We start from the raw sequence: 15,837 nt of genomic DNA, 5'->3' as shown, positions 1-15,837 counted from the left end.
GCCTTCATAACCTTCCAGTGTCCCAGATTCAGTTTATTAGGTGCTTTAAATTGAAAAAAAAACCTCTAAAACTGTAGAAATCAAAAGTATAATAACAGTATAATAACATTTCAGTGGTATATATGCTTTTTGTTAACTTTAAAAGAAAGTTGTCAATAATTTTTAAAATGGTATTCCTAACCCAATGACTTTAGTTTTATACAGATGCATTAAAGTCATTACTGTCATGTAATTGTGCTGCAGGAGCCTGTATACTACACAGAGCATTCCTAGCAAGTAGGAATGAAAATAATTCTAAGATTTTGGAAAGACCAACAACAGATGAAGCATTAAAAAAGGAAGAAGATGATGCAAGGTAAAATATTCCAAATATCTGAATGTATAAAATGAGCACAAGAAAATTCTAGCCTCACTTTGTGTTAAAGGTATCAGTGCATTTATCACACAAATTGAATAAAACAGTACACTAAGACTAGTTATGATATACAAGAAATAATCCAATATCTGTTGTCTTTGAGGATATTACATTTATATCAGTACATATGGTGGCAGTAAAATCTCTTTCTAAATGCTTTTTCATTAGCCTTTCATTAGTCCAACCTTTTAATGCAATGAGACAATAACATTTTAGATAATAAAGTAGATATGATTTTTATTTTTTACAATTCAAATTATATTTCCACATCTTTTCATTTAATATATCAGCAATTTGCTCTGGTAATACTTGTAAAGGTCTTAAGATAAATAAACTTTTATTTACAGAGAAGGAATGGAAGAAACACTGATATCAGAGAAAGATCAGTCTCCAGCTGCTGCTGAGGAGAAAGGTGAAAGTGTGTTTCATTTAACTTCTGTTTTATCTAATTATGTATTTCAGTCATTTAGTGGTTTGGTTTTCCAGTTTTTATTTCCTTTTTACATTCAGCATCTAGAAAAATGTTACTGTGTTTGTTACTATCTTCACTGATACAGGCACTTATTTCTTTGTGTCATTCCTCATGTATGTTACAAAATGGAGATGGTTTCCATTAAATCAGCCTGCACTGTTGCAGTTTCAATAAATACAAGGGATGGGACTCCATCTCCTCTAGTAACTTTCCTAGGTGGTTTATTAACTGTCTTGAAACTACTCATGAAAAAATCTGTAGCTCTTTAAAAGTTACAAAACATTGCTGGAACTTAGTCAATAGTTAATGAGAAAATCACAAAATTGTCTTATTTTCTGGTCTTCCTCCAGTAAGCTCAGCCTGAAGTAATTAAAAGGGAATGGAAATCAGTTCAGCAATGCTCTCTTAACATGCATTAGGAATTGCTAAATCTGATAGCAACACACATTGTGAATTACTGAGTCCAGAAACCCAGTAGAGGTGAGGCTGCTGCAGCTTCATGTCCCTAGGACCATGCAATGAGTCTGTTTTAATGTACTCCCATTTCCCCTTTCGTCTTCTTACTCTATTATCCATGCTAGTTCCTCTCCAGTCCACTTTGATCCTTCTTTCTCCTTCCCTTTGGTCCTTCTCAGAAAAGCTTCTGAAAATTATAAATCTCCCACAGTCCCTAGCTGCATTTCCCTAGGCATCCCCTTATGAATCTCATGCCCTGTAGGCAGTAATACCCCTCAGCCAGAGAGAGCTTCTTGGGGTGACCCATCTCAATAGATTTCACATCCAGACAATGCCTTCATCATCATCTAATTGTCCTGAGGGGGGTCAAGTCAAGGTTATATTTGTTGTGATTAAGTTTTGGGGGTTCACCCATCTGTCATTGTTTCTCCCCTCCTTTGTGCTTATGGAGATTAGTCTTTAACAATGTAACTTAACACCATAAAAGATAATGGAATCCTGTGTATTACATGGGGTTTCCCCTGTAGTAAGAACATTAATAAAACTTTTTGGGTGAAGATGGTCTTACTTTATTGCTTGCTGTATTGACAGAACCACATTTTTTTATTTTCTGTAAAGATCCTACTGTTATATTAGAATTGTGTTATACTTAGTTTCCAGCAAAGAAAATATAATTGTCCTGGGCAGAAGTGAATAATCGGAGAGGAGTGAGGTTTTGGCAGCAGACCAGCTGTCATAAATAGGCTGTATTTTTTCACCTCAGGTTCTGTCAGTTGGGTTGAGATTTGGAGTATTTTTGCACCTCAGATTCTGTCAGTTGGGTTGAGGTTTAGAGTTAATTCCAGTTAGTTTCAATGGTTTGAACCTCAGTAGTCCAAAAAGCTGCAGGGTTTTGCTTCTCTCTTAGCCTTCTTTAATCGCGGCATAGTTTCTTAGAATAATGTTTCTGTCTGATTTGGATCTGCTGTCACAATGAAATACCATGCATAAATATCTGTCTCTATGTTAAGAGCTAGGTTGGGAACTTCGGAGTATTTTCTGTCTCTACTATGCAGTCTCAAGGTTTCCCATTCATAGTCTAAATTATCACCCAAGGCCTGGAGATGAAATTTAAAAATGAAGTGCACGAATTCCCACTTTTTTTTTTTTCTCATCAAAGGTTAGACTGCCATTACTGTCTTTGAAACCTAACATACTGGTTTCTATGCAAAATTACTATGGCCAAGCTTAAGTTCTGTATTACAAGCATGTCTCACATACATTATCTTTCCTGACCTAGTCTGGCATTTATTTTACAGATATTTGCAACAAGGCTTGAATTGTAAAGGTAGCATAAGATAGACTGAATAAGATAGCATGCTTTTAAGTTTTAATGTGGTAACTTACTTTTTCACCTACTCAGTGAAAAAAATACTGTAGCTTTCTAGGGTTCTTTAAACTGCATGTAACTTCTTTTAAAAATCCACATTATAACTTTTTATAGTTTCTAATAAAACACATAGCTTTTCTCCAAAGTGAATTAATCTTATAATATTAAATATTAAGGCTTCTACAAAGATACTTTGTCATTTGCGTCTTGAATAACAAAGTTCATGGTAGTTTTGAATATCTAACTAGTTTTGATCTGAGTACATCAAAACAGTATTTATTAATTATAGAAGTAATAATGTCATGTGGTCTTAAGATGCGTTAAGTCCGTGTTCAGAGAAAATCGTGTTTTTCTACACCTACATTTTATTTCAATAATCAAACACTGACTCACCAAAACACTTCAGTCATGCTGCTCTTAGACTGACATTGTTTCATTTCACATGTAGTGCCAACAGCACATTGACTGAAGCTTTCACCCATGTGACATGTCTTTACAATGAAAATGAATGTTAAAAATGAATGTTCTCTCATATGTGGTATCTTATGGGAATGTCTCAAAGCTGCACCAGAAGAGGCTTAGATTGGACATCAGGAAGTGTTTCTTCACCAAGAAGGTGGTCAAACACCAGAAAAGGGTTCCTAGAGATGTGATTGATGCCCCAAACCTGACAGCATATAAGAAACATTTAGGAAATGCCACTAATAACATGCTTTAACTTTTGGTCAGCCCTGAATTGCTCAGTTGATGAGCAGTAGGTGATCATTGTATGTCCCTTCCAACTGAAACACTTCTATTCTATTCTATATAAATAAATGCACGTTTTAATAATTACAATTTCTGTAATGTCTGTGGAATCTGGGATTGCTTCAGCACTGAACACATTGAAGTTTATGATATTATCTGTGTTTAAAAGGAAAAAATTATTCCAGTAATGAACAAGGTACTTACACATGTCTTAATGAGAGTAAAAGTAACTGGAGAAGGAAACTTCACATAAGTCTAACAAATGTATTTAAGTGAGTTAAGAAGCTAAGTTCAATGCTGAAATGTTTGCTAAAGATACAGAAATCAATTTATATCATAACTCTTGTTTGTAATGTCTAGCTGAAAATTATTGCCTTACATATTTTTTCATGTCCTTTGACACAATTATTCTGAGGTTTTTTTCAGGAATTTCATACTTTATTTAAGCATTTTCGCAAAAGCTTTGCATGACTATGACTGTATTTTCACTAGGACACAGCTATATCAATTCCTGAGACTATATTTCAGCTGTTGTAGAGGAGTTCTCAGCTTCAAGCAGATCTGTGGGTTCACTCCAGTCTTCCTGAAGTAATACTTAGCATATTCTTTTCCTGCCATGTTTCTGCCAGAGTTTACTTCCTTTCTATAGCAAACTCAACTGGAGCACACATGCTTATGCCTCAGTAGTGTAGGCTGGTGTGTTTGTACAACCCCATCTTCACTGATGTCTCTTCTGCTGCTCTTGCTATTTTGGCAGTTGTTCTTGGCAAAAATGAATCAGCTGGGCTGATCATTCCAGATGTCACCTCTCATGCTTGTGCTTTCACAGCTGTTAAGATCAGTATTAGTTAGAAATTCTTTAATATTGAATCCCAACTCTTTAATATTGACCTCCTTTCTCACTACAGATGGCAGAGGGTTGAATCAATACCCTTCTCTTAGGCTTTTATTCTATGTTCTTGCTTTTTTATTTTTATCATCATGTCAAATTCAGTAAGATATTTGAAACAACAACAGCAAAAAATAATTAAACCTGTTCATGTTGGAGCATTTCCTATTTAGTCTTTAAAGATAAATACTTTTTGGAATCTGTTGTAATTATAACATTTTCCAGGCAGATGATGTGTGCTCGGTCCTACAGCCTCTAAATATATTTCCTTTGTTTTTCTTGACTGACTTGCATCCTGATTTGTGCTTTCCCCTACCTTTAACTGGAGGCTTTTCAGTGAGAGAGTTTGGACAAGGACAGTTCATTAAACTGGGGATGAGAGATTGCCAATTACTTGTACTGCAAACTTCAAAGCAAACTCTAGTGATATTACCTTCACAGTTTGTTCAGTCTTTGAGCCAAGCTGCATGATCTTCAAAGCCACTTTCTGCCGTCCTTCATATATCAGATGTGATAATTGCATTTTAATACCTGTAATCCCAGCATTTAAGGCAGAGAAATTTCAAAATTTGAAAAACAGAAAGGTTAAGAACAACTTCCTCAATTAAGTCCCAAGTACCTTCAGTTCTTAAATTCTTTTAGTCTCTCATTCAGATAAATAAAGATTGAGGAATACTGGTGGAGAACAGCTATGCAATATTTTGCAGAAGAAAACAAGAACAAAAGCCTACGATTAGAGCTGTCAGTCTTTCTGAAAGCTCTTGTCACTTTCTGAACATAATAAGAGAAAGGGCATCCTCTTAATTTATTTCACTTAATGTCTGTCAATCTTTCCTCCTTGTCTCTATCCAGTACCAGTCTTGTAAATGAAGTAGAACCATAAAGTAATAAAAAGATATATGAAATCTTCTAACAGCTTTCTCTCAAAAAACACTTGGAAGGCAACTCATCTTTAATGGAGATGGCCTGCTTTAATTTTTAAAATATATATAATAGCTTTTATCTGCTATAATTTTTAGAATATTTTAAAGAACAAACCAGAAATAAATCAAATATAAACCATTTTATTTTAATAGGAAGTTGTTAAATATACATATTTTTATGCATTAGAAAGAATCAACTTTATCTGTAAACCAAAGTTGTCTTTTCAATATAAAGTTGTGTACATACAATGTAAGTTTGTCTATTGAGAAGATTTCACTGTAACATGCTGAAGATTATTTGGCAGTGTATATTTATAAGTAAGAAATTAAAATTCTGTATACACAAACTACAGTCTGTTTCAAAAAGACAACTGAAAATACATTCATAATGAAATACAGATCAGTTCCAAGAAATGAAACTGTCACTGTTATATATTTTGCCTTTCGGTTTATTTTGATAGTTAAGCTCTAATGAAGAAGAGATGCTAGCTTCTGGTGTGTCTGTGTCAGGTTTGGCAGTGTTTCAATGGGGAGAAAAGAAGGACTTTTACATCTTTTTTTATGTTGTATATGAACTGAGGGAAGAAAAAATCACAGATAACAAGATATTAAAGGCTCTCTTTCCCTAACAATTCACTTAGAGAATGTGGGGGCAGAAAGCATTTGAGGATTGTTTGTCTCTATGGTAACTGTGTTCAGTAAAAGCACAGAAGGTGCAGAGCAAAAGAATATGAGAGATTGGCATATAGGCATTCCCTATAAAAGCTCAAGATTTAAGGCTGGGGAAAATTGTTTCCTATCACCACTGTGATAAGGAAATTAAATTAAGAACAGTACTGTTAGGTAGAAGGCCACCTTCTTGGAGAGAAAGTTGTTTGCATTTTTATATCATTTATTTTTAAATCATTGCTGTATTTTCTTGTATTTTTCTTGACTATGTTTTAAAGTGAAAAATAAAAAATCTTCTCACTGTAAATAACCTCTGCAAGCGGAGTTATTATAATTTATATCTAATGGCAAAGTTACAGATGCCTTATTTGGTCCTTGAGACAAACTAAATGTCAGGGAGGCAACATTTTTGTCATAATAAGGTTCAAATACCTGAACCAAAACAAAATGAGGTTTGGGTTGTCTGATTTTTTGGTCTGTCTCTTTTCACTGGGAATGTAAATTTTTTTTCTTTTGTTACTTCTCCCCTCTTTCCAGGGGAAAATGTCTCCATTTCACTTAGACCTGGGTAATCTATTTAAAAGTTCTGCAATGCTGTAATTGCTGCTGGATATGTTTTCTTAAGCAACAAAACCTTCTGGAGAGAGGTATTCTGTTGGAATAATGTGTCTAAAGTAGCAAAACAAAGCTGGAATACATGCTCATCCATCCTTTGCTAAATGTGGCCTGTCAGGAGAGGTAACATGAACTGTAAGTGCATCTGAGTTAAAGGTCATGGGAACTACTCTATTAAGTGGATTCATTTCCATGTTCAATATTCTGTCTCAGATGGTGCCAAATATTCCTTTAAATCTCTTGTTCTGCCTGTATATTTCCAAAGTGTTGTGACCTACTGAGAATTGAGGGGTTTTTAAATGGCTGGACTGTAAGATGATCTGTTGAAAGCCAGATCTAGCCAGCTCTCATCCCATCTTCCATGTGTTACTGTTGAGAACAGGGCTGAAGTTCACAAGGCAGCACATGTGATTTCTGCAGTGTGACTGTGCCAGGGATAACATGTGCAAGCAGCAGTTAGTGTAACCCAGTTATTAATGTATCCTTTCCTTCTTTTCTTAAAATCTGTGTTCCTAAGGGAGTCATAATTACATATTGCATTAGAGATGCCCAAATTTAATCAGGTTTTACCTGGCTAAATCTCTGTCTCATTGGGAATATATCACTTCAGAATGCAACTTAATTAATGGTACCATTTGCAGAACATCTTTTAATGTACATAAAAAGATATATTTATGTTCCTGTTTAGAATCATGGCAAGAGACAAAAATGTCATTGCAGGGTATATGTAATGACATATATAGAATGAATGTCTAGTTTAGTAAAATGCAAATGTTTGTAAGCTTGTTCAAGGGAAAACATTATTTCTAATTCAAGATCAAACTATTTGAAGTCTGCAAGGTGTTTCTCCTTAATGAATTGCCCTTTTGCACTTTGATTTATGTTTAGACTAATAATCAAATAAGAGGAAGATTAACCACTAAGGTGTTAGTCTCATAGTTGTGTTGTTCAAAAATTAAAAGAAAAAGGGAGATGTATTAAGTATTGGTTGTGATAAAAAAAATCACAAAAATACTTGTCAAAATGCTTATTTGTTAATAGTTTTGCAGTTCAGGCAGGTGGAGGGAGCCCCAGGGGCTGGCTGGGGACACCCCCAGGCCCAGGTGTGCCCTCAGGTCCCTGAGCCACTACATGAATTTCTATAGAGAGCCCAGCTTGCTTCAAACCTCAGTCAATCGTGTATATAGTTCAGGTAAATGGTGGTATTGAGAGAATAAAAGTTGCAATGTCAAAAGTTGAAGAATAAAATTATTGAAAACATGTAAGTATTTAGAAATCTAGCATATTTCTAGAGGGCTACACATTGTGACACAGAGCCTTAAGAAGATGTAGACACTGCAGTGCCCAAAACTCCCATATTACCTCTAAAGTGCCTGATTTCATGTATGCACTAAAGGGTTGTAGAAATAGGCACAAGTAGCAAACAAGCAAGGGACCAACCTTAGTGGGCGATGAGGGAATTTCAAAAGAAGATGTGTTAGATATGTTCCTTGTTCTGGAGGCACTCACATATCCCAGCTGATATTGGCACTTCAAGGTGATGCTTTAGTTGGTAGAATATTACACAAAAATTAGGCAGCACCTCCCTCTGACCATTAAGTTTTGATCTGTTTCCTGCCAAATCTTACTGGTACCTAATCACTGAAATCCAGCTATGTTATACACTTTTTTGCATTTTGGCTCTATTTTGGAAAATTAAATGAGTCATTTTCAAATTTCTTCAACAGTCCACAAGAGGTGATTGAGAGATACTTGGTTCTGGGAGGAAATATATTTTCTTAATGAAGAAAATTGTAATGGGGCAATCTAACCCTTCATAAACCAGAAAAATTGTGTGGATTTTTCAGACTGGGACAAAGTCCAAATAAATTTTACAGTGTTGCAATTTGACAGAGTGAACATCAGCCTGCTTAATGCCAGAGAGTGACCATAAAGCATTGGGGTTTTAATGTTTTGAGGGTTTGTATTTTTGAGAAAGTAGTCAAAGCTTTTTACATACAAGGCATTACAAAAGACTTTCATTTTTGGTAATACCTCTCCTTTGTTCATGTAGGAAATTACATAAGGAAGAGCAGTAGTAATGGTCCTTTTTAATGTAAAAAAATCAGTAGAAGTTCATTGAAATAGGCTGAGCATGTTGTCAAACATGTTACTTGTGTCAAAATCTGTTCTTGCTCTTTCAAACTGAAAACAAGACAGGAACAGGAGAAAAAGGGGAAAAAAATTGGTGAAATAGAAAATCATTCCATTCACTGATAAAATCTTTTCTTGTATCTTCATTTCTGGCAAGAAGAAAACAGAACATATGCTGTAAGTCCCAGCAATCTTAAAGTAATATCAGATCATTTAAGTCACTGCTCTCAACTGCTTTTCTGTCTGTTAGCTGACATCACTTATTAACAGAACACAAAAGAAAAATTACAAGCACAAAAAGACAACCAGAGTTAAAAACTGTATGAGTGCAGAAAATGGGAACAGCAGTAACAACACCACATTGCTGCTGCGAGCAACAAGGTCATTATGGTGTCATGTAGGCACTTGGGTATCATCTTCTACCTTAGATAGGACTTTGTCTCAGGACTTCCAAGTTCTAACAATGTATACATGGATAATAATTGCAGTGCTATCTAGTTCCTAACTGGAATATTTTTTAATGTGTCAGTATCAAGTTTTTAATTCCGTATCTGTTGTCAATATCAAGTTTTAAATTCAACATCAACTGTCAATATCAAGTTCTTAATTCCATCTGTCTCCTTAAGCAAGAAGTTTTGGTGGAAGAAACTAACCCCTTGTTTATTTGCCCACAGACTATGACAACATGTTTGGTATGGTTTTATCATGTTTACAATATGTAGTACCTGTGACTTTCTTATTTATATTAACGCATCCTTTCAGTCTCTAGCTTCTGTCTGCTTTCCATGAGAAAGTGTTAGGAAACAAGCTTGGACTGATCTTAAGCAACAGATGCTACAAATTTCTGTACATTTCTTAAGAGATTAAAGTGATCTCAATTACTAAATAAGTGATGTATGCAGACATGGCTTCATTAAAGCCAGAATTTCCTGTGAGAGTTTTCCAGTTCCAGTATTTTCAGAGGGAAGTCATGATAAGATTTTTTTACTTTATTTTCATTTGTTCATTCAAATTTTTCCTATACTGGCATGAGGCATGACTACATGGAGGGTCTGTCAAAAGCTGTTCATCATTACATCATAATTTTTAGATGCATGTATTCTGTATTATATTTCTTTGCAGAAATACTCATATTTATTTTGAGTGCTGATTTAAATAACCATATGCAAATATAGTTCAGCAATTTGACCTCATTTATTTTCCTGGAGAAGCCTCAGTGTATAGAGTATCAACATAATTAAACTGGGAGTTTACAAAGTGTCTTCGTAAACTACTAATAAAATAATTCATAATTATGGGGAGGAAGAAGCATTAAAAAGTATGCCACCATATTTGAGCAATATAATAATAGTCTTAAAGCATAATGACAGATTTTAAATGTAAAACATTTTAGAGGAGCATTGCCTATTTTACATTATTTGATTTTCAGAAATCATGCAACCTGAGTTTGCAGAGGATGATTTTCCAGATGCAGAAGAAATGGAAACAATTAAAATGAAGATCGACCTTTTCATGAATGATTGGGAAAAAATGGAATCAGTAATCAAGAAGTCATCTCAAGTTCAGGTTGTTGTTTTAGAGATTGCTGAGCAAACACCAGAAAGTCTGCTTAATCAAACCGTGCTGGTTATGGAAAGTAAGTAATACTGTTTATGTGATTGGCACTTAAACTATGAAGAGGGATTTTGGATAGCTTATGTGATGAACATATTAAAGGGAGTAGATTATACTCAGTTTGACATTGCTAATATGAAGAGGGTCATACTGTGTTCTCTGGATCAGCTGAAAAGCACAATAGCAGTCTTTCAGACATCTAAGAGTCAGGAAAATATATACATTTGAAATGTATATATATAATATGGCTATGCAAATAGGTACATAACAGCTCCCTCAACATTCTGAAAGCACATTTTCACAATTGCTCTCTCTGTGCATGCCAGGATACTGGTTTGAGAAATGAACAGATAGTGAAGGTTCACTAATGTACAGTATTCATTTGATTAGTGAGACTTTCAGCATGTGTGATAATCTAACCATCTGCACAGACTGTATTTTACAAAACTGAATTTTACATGACTTTTTTTAAAGTTAGTATTTCTTTGGCAAATTACATTTCTTCATTTGTGTGGTCTTGTAGAATTTTGAGCACTGGATAATTAATACTATGTTTTTTCAATTATCACTACAAATCAAATGTTTTATTAACCAATCTGTTTTATTAACCATCTGTTGTGCTGGCTCTATAATAAACTAAAATTTGAGTGATGATTCTTCCCAACAAGTAACAGGAAAAAACCTGTTGCAAACAGTAATTGTTCTATCTGCATGTGTTTGTATAACACTCTTGTAATACAAGTTCCCATTGAAAATACCAATTTACTTCAACTAAAAACGACCTGTAGAATTTCCATTTTTGGAGGGGTCAATATACTAATTTCCACATCTGGGGAGAACATTTTGTTCTGTGAGTAGGAGAAATGCAAGATACAATTGGCATTATTTTCTTCCATGCGTGTGCTTACTTTTATGGATGAAGAATATATTCTGGTATAGCCAAAGGATAACTATTGAAACAGAAAAAAAAAAAAAAGCCCCTAACTTTTTCAGAACCTTTTAATTATTATGGCTGGGAATTATCTGATGAAGACTTAGAGGAGGAAGCACAAGATCTGGCTGCTGAAGGGGAAAATGAGGAAGAGGAAGGTGAAGAAGAGGAAGAAGAGGAGGAAGAAGAAGGGGAAGGGGAAGAAGAGGAAGAAGAGGAAGAAGTAAGCATGCCAGTTTTATCTATTTATGCTTTTTATTATGACTCCTTTATTTTCAGTTTGGACATAACCTCAGAGAAGTCAGATTTTTCTTGGTCCTGATTTTGTTTGATCCAGTTGAAGCCCTTTTGCAGAATAAATATTAGCATTGGCTTCAAGAACACTTTGACCACATTTCTGTGTTGTGGCTGAGTAGTTTTACTACAGCAAGAAGCTCAAATACCCCCATGCTGATAGAGAGAATGACTAGTTTTGCCAGATGGCAAGGAGGGGTTTTATTAAAGAAACAAATGTGAACTTTGCTTTCTGTCAGCTAAAAATGATTCCATGAGCCATACGTAAACATCAGAAGATACAGAGTCCTGTTCCATTTCAGCTATTGATAATTTTCACACACCTACTTTAATGAAATTACAGGTCCAGCTTTGCCATTCTATTTTCAACCTATATTGGAAGATTCTCATCCCCAAATTTAACAGTACAGGATATCCATAGAGTGTACTAGAGCAGGAGCAGTATTGAATATGATTTTTTAGAAATTAACTTTACTGGGTAAGTAATCTGATTTCATAACACCAGCTCTCATTGTATTTTCTGTATTTAAACAGAAAATCAGTTTCAGGAACACAGTAGGAAAAGATTTTATCATAGATACTTATACCCTAATTTTGGTCCTCAATGGCTAATTATGATATTCATAATACTTTGAATTTAATTCTTTTCTCAGTAATTCTCTTGGGCAGTTTGTTTTCTGACTCAGAATCTAAAAAGTGTGTATTTTCATAGACTTCAGTATACAAACTATTTTGAGAATACCATCCTCATTCAATCCTCAGTTAATATATTTGGTGTAATTTTATCTGATCTACTCAATCTAAGTAAACTCCTGAATTCTGAGAATTCTTTAAAATTTTCATGTTTTCAGGATGAAGAAACAATTAAGCAAAAGAAAAGGCACATGGGAGACTCAAAACACTTTTGTCCTGTTAGTCTGAAAGAGAACTTTGTCCTCTACCCTGGACTCCAGGAATATGCAGCTAAATATAAAGAAAAGATTTATTACTTTTCAACTTCCGAGTACAGAGATAAATTTTTGAAGAACCCTGAGGAGTATGTGGCTCACAATGAACCACTACAAGTGAGAATCTTAAAAATTATTTGATGCAGAGAATAGCAGATTGAAATAATTATTTTACATTCTTATTTGGATTTGTTTATTATTGCTGATTTTTTTTTCCCCAGGTAACGATATATTAGGCAAGTCCTTGAAGCAAATAAAACACATGGCTTCCCTAGTGATTTTGTAATGTAAATGTAAATTAACACATTGAATTAATGATGCAAATACAGCAGAAAAGAGAGGAAGATTAGAAAGGCTTACAATAATCTCAAAATGTGTTTAACAAATGACACATTGGGGGTTTTGTGGGTTTTTTGTAACTTGAAAAAGGGTAAAATAATGGAAAATTTACCAGAATCGTCTAATGAAGTTTCATTTTTACCTACTGATAGTAGGGTAGTATATTTGATCGGTGTTTCCAGACAGCAGGTAGTTCAGTTAGAACAGCAGTAGAAAGTCTGGAAAATTTGAAATACAAAATTATGTGACTGTTTTTGATGGAATTTTTATAATGATATTTTTGAAGTGAAAAACAGTAGGGGGTGGGTGCACTCTACACTCTAAAATGTTACAAAATATTCCATTTTTTTCCTATAGGCTCCTCCTTTACGGGTGTGTTTACTTGGGATTCATGGAGCAGGTAAAACTACTTGTGCACGACAGATAGCGGACAAATTAGGTATTTTCCATATTCAATTTGAAGAATATCTACAGGAATTAATTTTACCCAAAACTAAAAGGAAAGTTGGGCCTTCTTTTGATGAAGATCATGAAGATGACAATAAAATACCAGAGGAACTGGAAGACTTCTCTCAGACCATGACTAAAACTGAAAAAGAAAAAAGCAAACAGGTAATAATAATTTTTAATGCATTCATATAATAGAAATTTCCTATAAGATTTTAAAACTTGTAGAATTATGTTAAATATTTGATGAAATTTGGAAATAATAGTTCTTGACAACATTTTCTTGTAAATATCACAAACATTCTTCAAAACATTTTCAAGATTTATATATGGGTTTTTTCTTAATAATAGAGATAAATGTCCAATGAAAGACCAACTCCGGGAAAAAAAAACACAAAGTCACAATAGTAATGGGAAGGCATGGTTTCCTTTACGTGTTTATAATATGCAGATTCAGTCAAGTGTGTGTGTTCCAATTGCACAGGACTTTAAAAATGTTTCCCAGCTGTGCTCTTTGCACTCTCTTGGAGCAAAAGGACAGAATACCTCTACCAACCCTTTGGTCTGATCATCCCTCATAAAAAATCAGAAATATTCAGCATTAATAAGCTAGTATTTTTATAATGCACTAGGTTTCTTAACCTGGATTTTAGTGTTTCTTTCCCTATTGGCAGCAGTTTCAAACCAGAAAAGCAAAACAACTCTCAAATATGCCTTGTAGCATGTTACAAATAGCTGTTTCAAATAGCTGTATGTTCATGATACTGGTAGAGTCATTAATGAATTATAATTTTCAGAAAATTAGTTATTTTTTTAAATCAGATTGACTACTGGCTTAAAATCTACATAAATACACATTCTAAACCCTATCTGTTACAGGATGCAATTTCTCTGAAGAAGAAACTTTTACATAAATGTTTATTAGGGAGAGTATTTGCTTTTATTAGACAGTGATTTGTTGGGAGAAAAAAAATCCACAAAGTTTTAATGCAAATGAATTCTTTAGATAGAAATGGATATGATAAAAACCATTTTCTACATGGAGAAGTTTCAACACAGGTACACAGCATATGAATCTTTCAAAAATGCGTAGTAAAAAACTGAGAATCTGTCTCTCAGAAATAAGGATTTATCCAGCACTTAAAGATTCAGGAAGAAATGTGTTTCTGCATCACATTTTAATAGTCTTTTTTTAATGTGCACTCCTGATATCTGCCACATTCACTCAAGTTACTAGTCATCAAAGATCTTCAAACACTTCCTACTACAGGATTTAAGGAAGCATGCAGGAGAGGCAGGAGGCATACAGAGACACACTCAGGCACAGCATTAGGAAGATGAGCCCTCAATGGAAGTGGAAACTAGTGAGGGATCTGAAGGGTTGCAAGAAGAATTTCTGCTGTACAACAGCAGTAAAAGAAAATATGAGTCTGACACTGAAACATGATCTTTGCAAGTACAGTCTAATCTGTGGCCTAGAGGGATATGTGTCTAATTAGAAAGCCTGGGAAAAAAAACGAGGCTACTCAAAAAGAGAATATGATCAAATTTGGGATCATTTATGTTAACTGGACATATATAGGTCAATGGGGTGCACTTGCAGGTGCTGATAGAGCTGCCAAAGGTGCACTCAAGGTCACTCTACTGTCTTGAGAAGTAGAGCGGGTCCCTGATAACTGGAAGGTTCTGATGAAATAGTACAAAAGCAGGTAATACTGGAAACAGATACTTCAACACAGATGGAGTACAGATCAAAATCATGCATGTCAGAAGAAAAATTCAGGTTTTCATCAAAATGAAAGAGGGGGCTCTTTTGAGAAGTCAGTTTACAATTTGGTCATCACTGCCAAAAATATGGCAAGTGTTCCTGGCACTGATGGTTATGGCTGGCTCTGACTCAATTTTATTTCTTTGGCATCAATACATGTCTTACACCAAGGCATTTCTGTTTGTATTTTTTCCTTGACATATTTATATCTGCTGGGAAACAATTTTCTACTTAGTATTTTTTTCCTCATACTTTTTGTAAAGTGCTTCATCTGATGGCATGACCTAAGCATGGCTCATACAATTTCAGTTCAGTTTAGAAACCCATTCATTGGTCCATGCACAAAACTGTAGAGGATAATTTCCAAGGTTGTAGACTTCCCAGGCATTTCTCTGAATATGACTACCACTGGACTGTCTGACTATTCTATTTTTCACTGACCCACCACCTCTCCAAAATTTCATTAAATTCCATTGTATCATTCTGTTTCACTTTGGCACAAGACAGTAGAAGTGTATCTATCAAAGCTTAAGTGAGCTATAACGTTCGAAGCAAAACTACTAAAGGCAAATAAAAATATACCATGCAGTCTGGGAAGTTCAGCAAAAAGATATCATCCTGGTTGTTTTAGTGCTACATCATTGACAGGTCTGGGGGGCAACCTTGTCCGTCAAGTCACTGCTCTCTGGGGTGTTCTCTTTTTTCTACCTGGAGTATACATCTCCTGCTTCTTTTCTTTTATCGGATACAAATGCCATTCCTACCTCAATTTAGCAGTGGTAATGTCAGTGATACATTTTTATATGTGT

At 34.6% G+C, this 15,837-nt stretch overlaps 1 protein-coding gene across 1 annotated transcript in view; it reads left to right on the top strand.

Annotated features, from left to right (window-relative positions):
• AK9 (adenylate kinase 9) overlaps positions 1-15,837 on the top strand; it is a 61,400-nt gene that overhangs the window by 24,954 nt on the left and 20,609 nt on the right. Inside the window, exons 17-22 of the mRNA XM_058836951.1 lie at positions 244-355; positions 763-827; positions 10,118-10,324; positions 11,296-11,456; positions 12,379-12,591; positions 13,171-13,425. Coding sequence (XP_058692934.1) covers positions 244-355; positions 763-827; positions 10,118-10,324; positions 11,296-11,456; positions 12,379-12,591; positions 13,171-13,425 — 1,013 coding nt within the window. The remainder of the gene's footprint in view (positions 1-243; positions 356-762; positions 828-10,117; positions 10,325-11,295; positions 11,457-12,378; positions 12,592-13,170; positions 13,426-15,837) is intronic.

This window comes from Poecile atricapillus, chromosome 3, assembly GCF_030490865.1.
Source record: "Poecile atricapillus isolate bPoeAtr1 chromosome 3, bPoeAtr1.hap1, whole genome shotgun sequence".
NCBI classification, from domain to species: domain Eukaryota; kingdom Metazoa; phylum Chordata; class Aves; order Passeriformes; family Paridae; genus Poecile; species Poecile atricapillus.
This window is presented reverse-complemented; position numbering and strand designations above follow the sequence as displayed.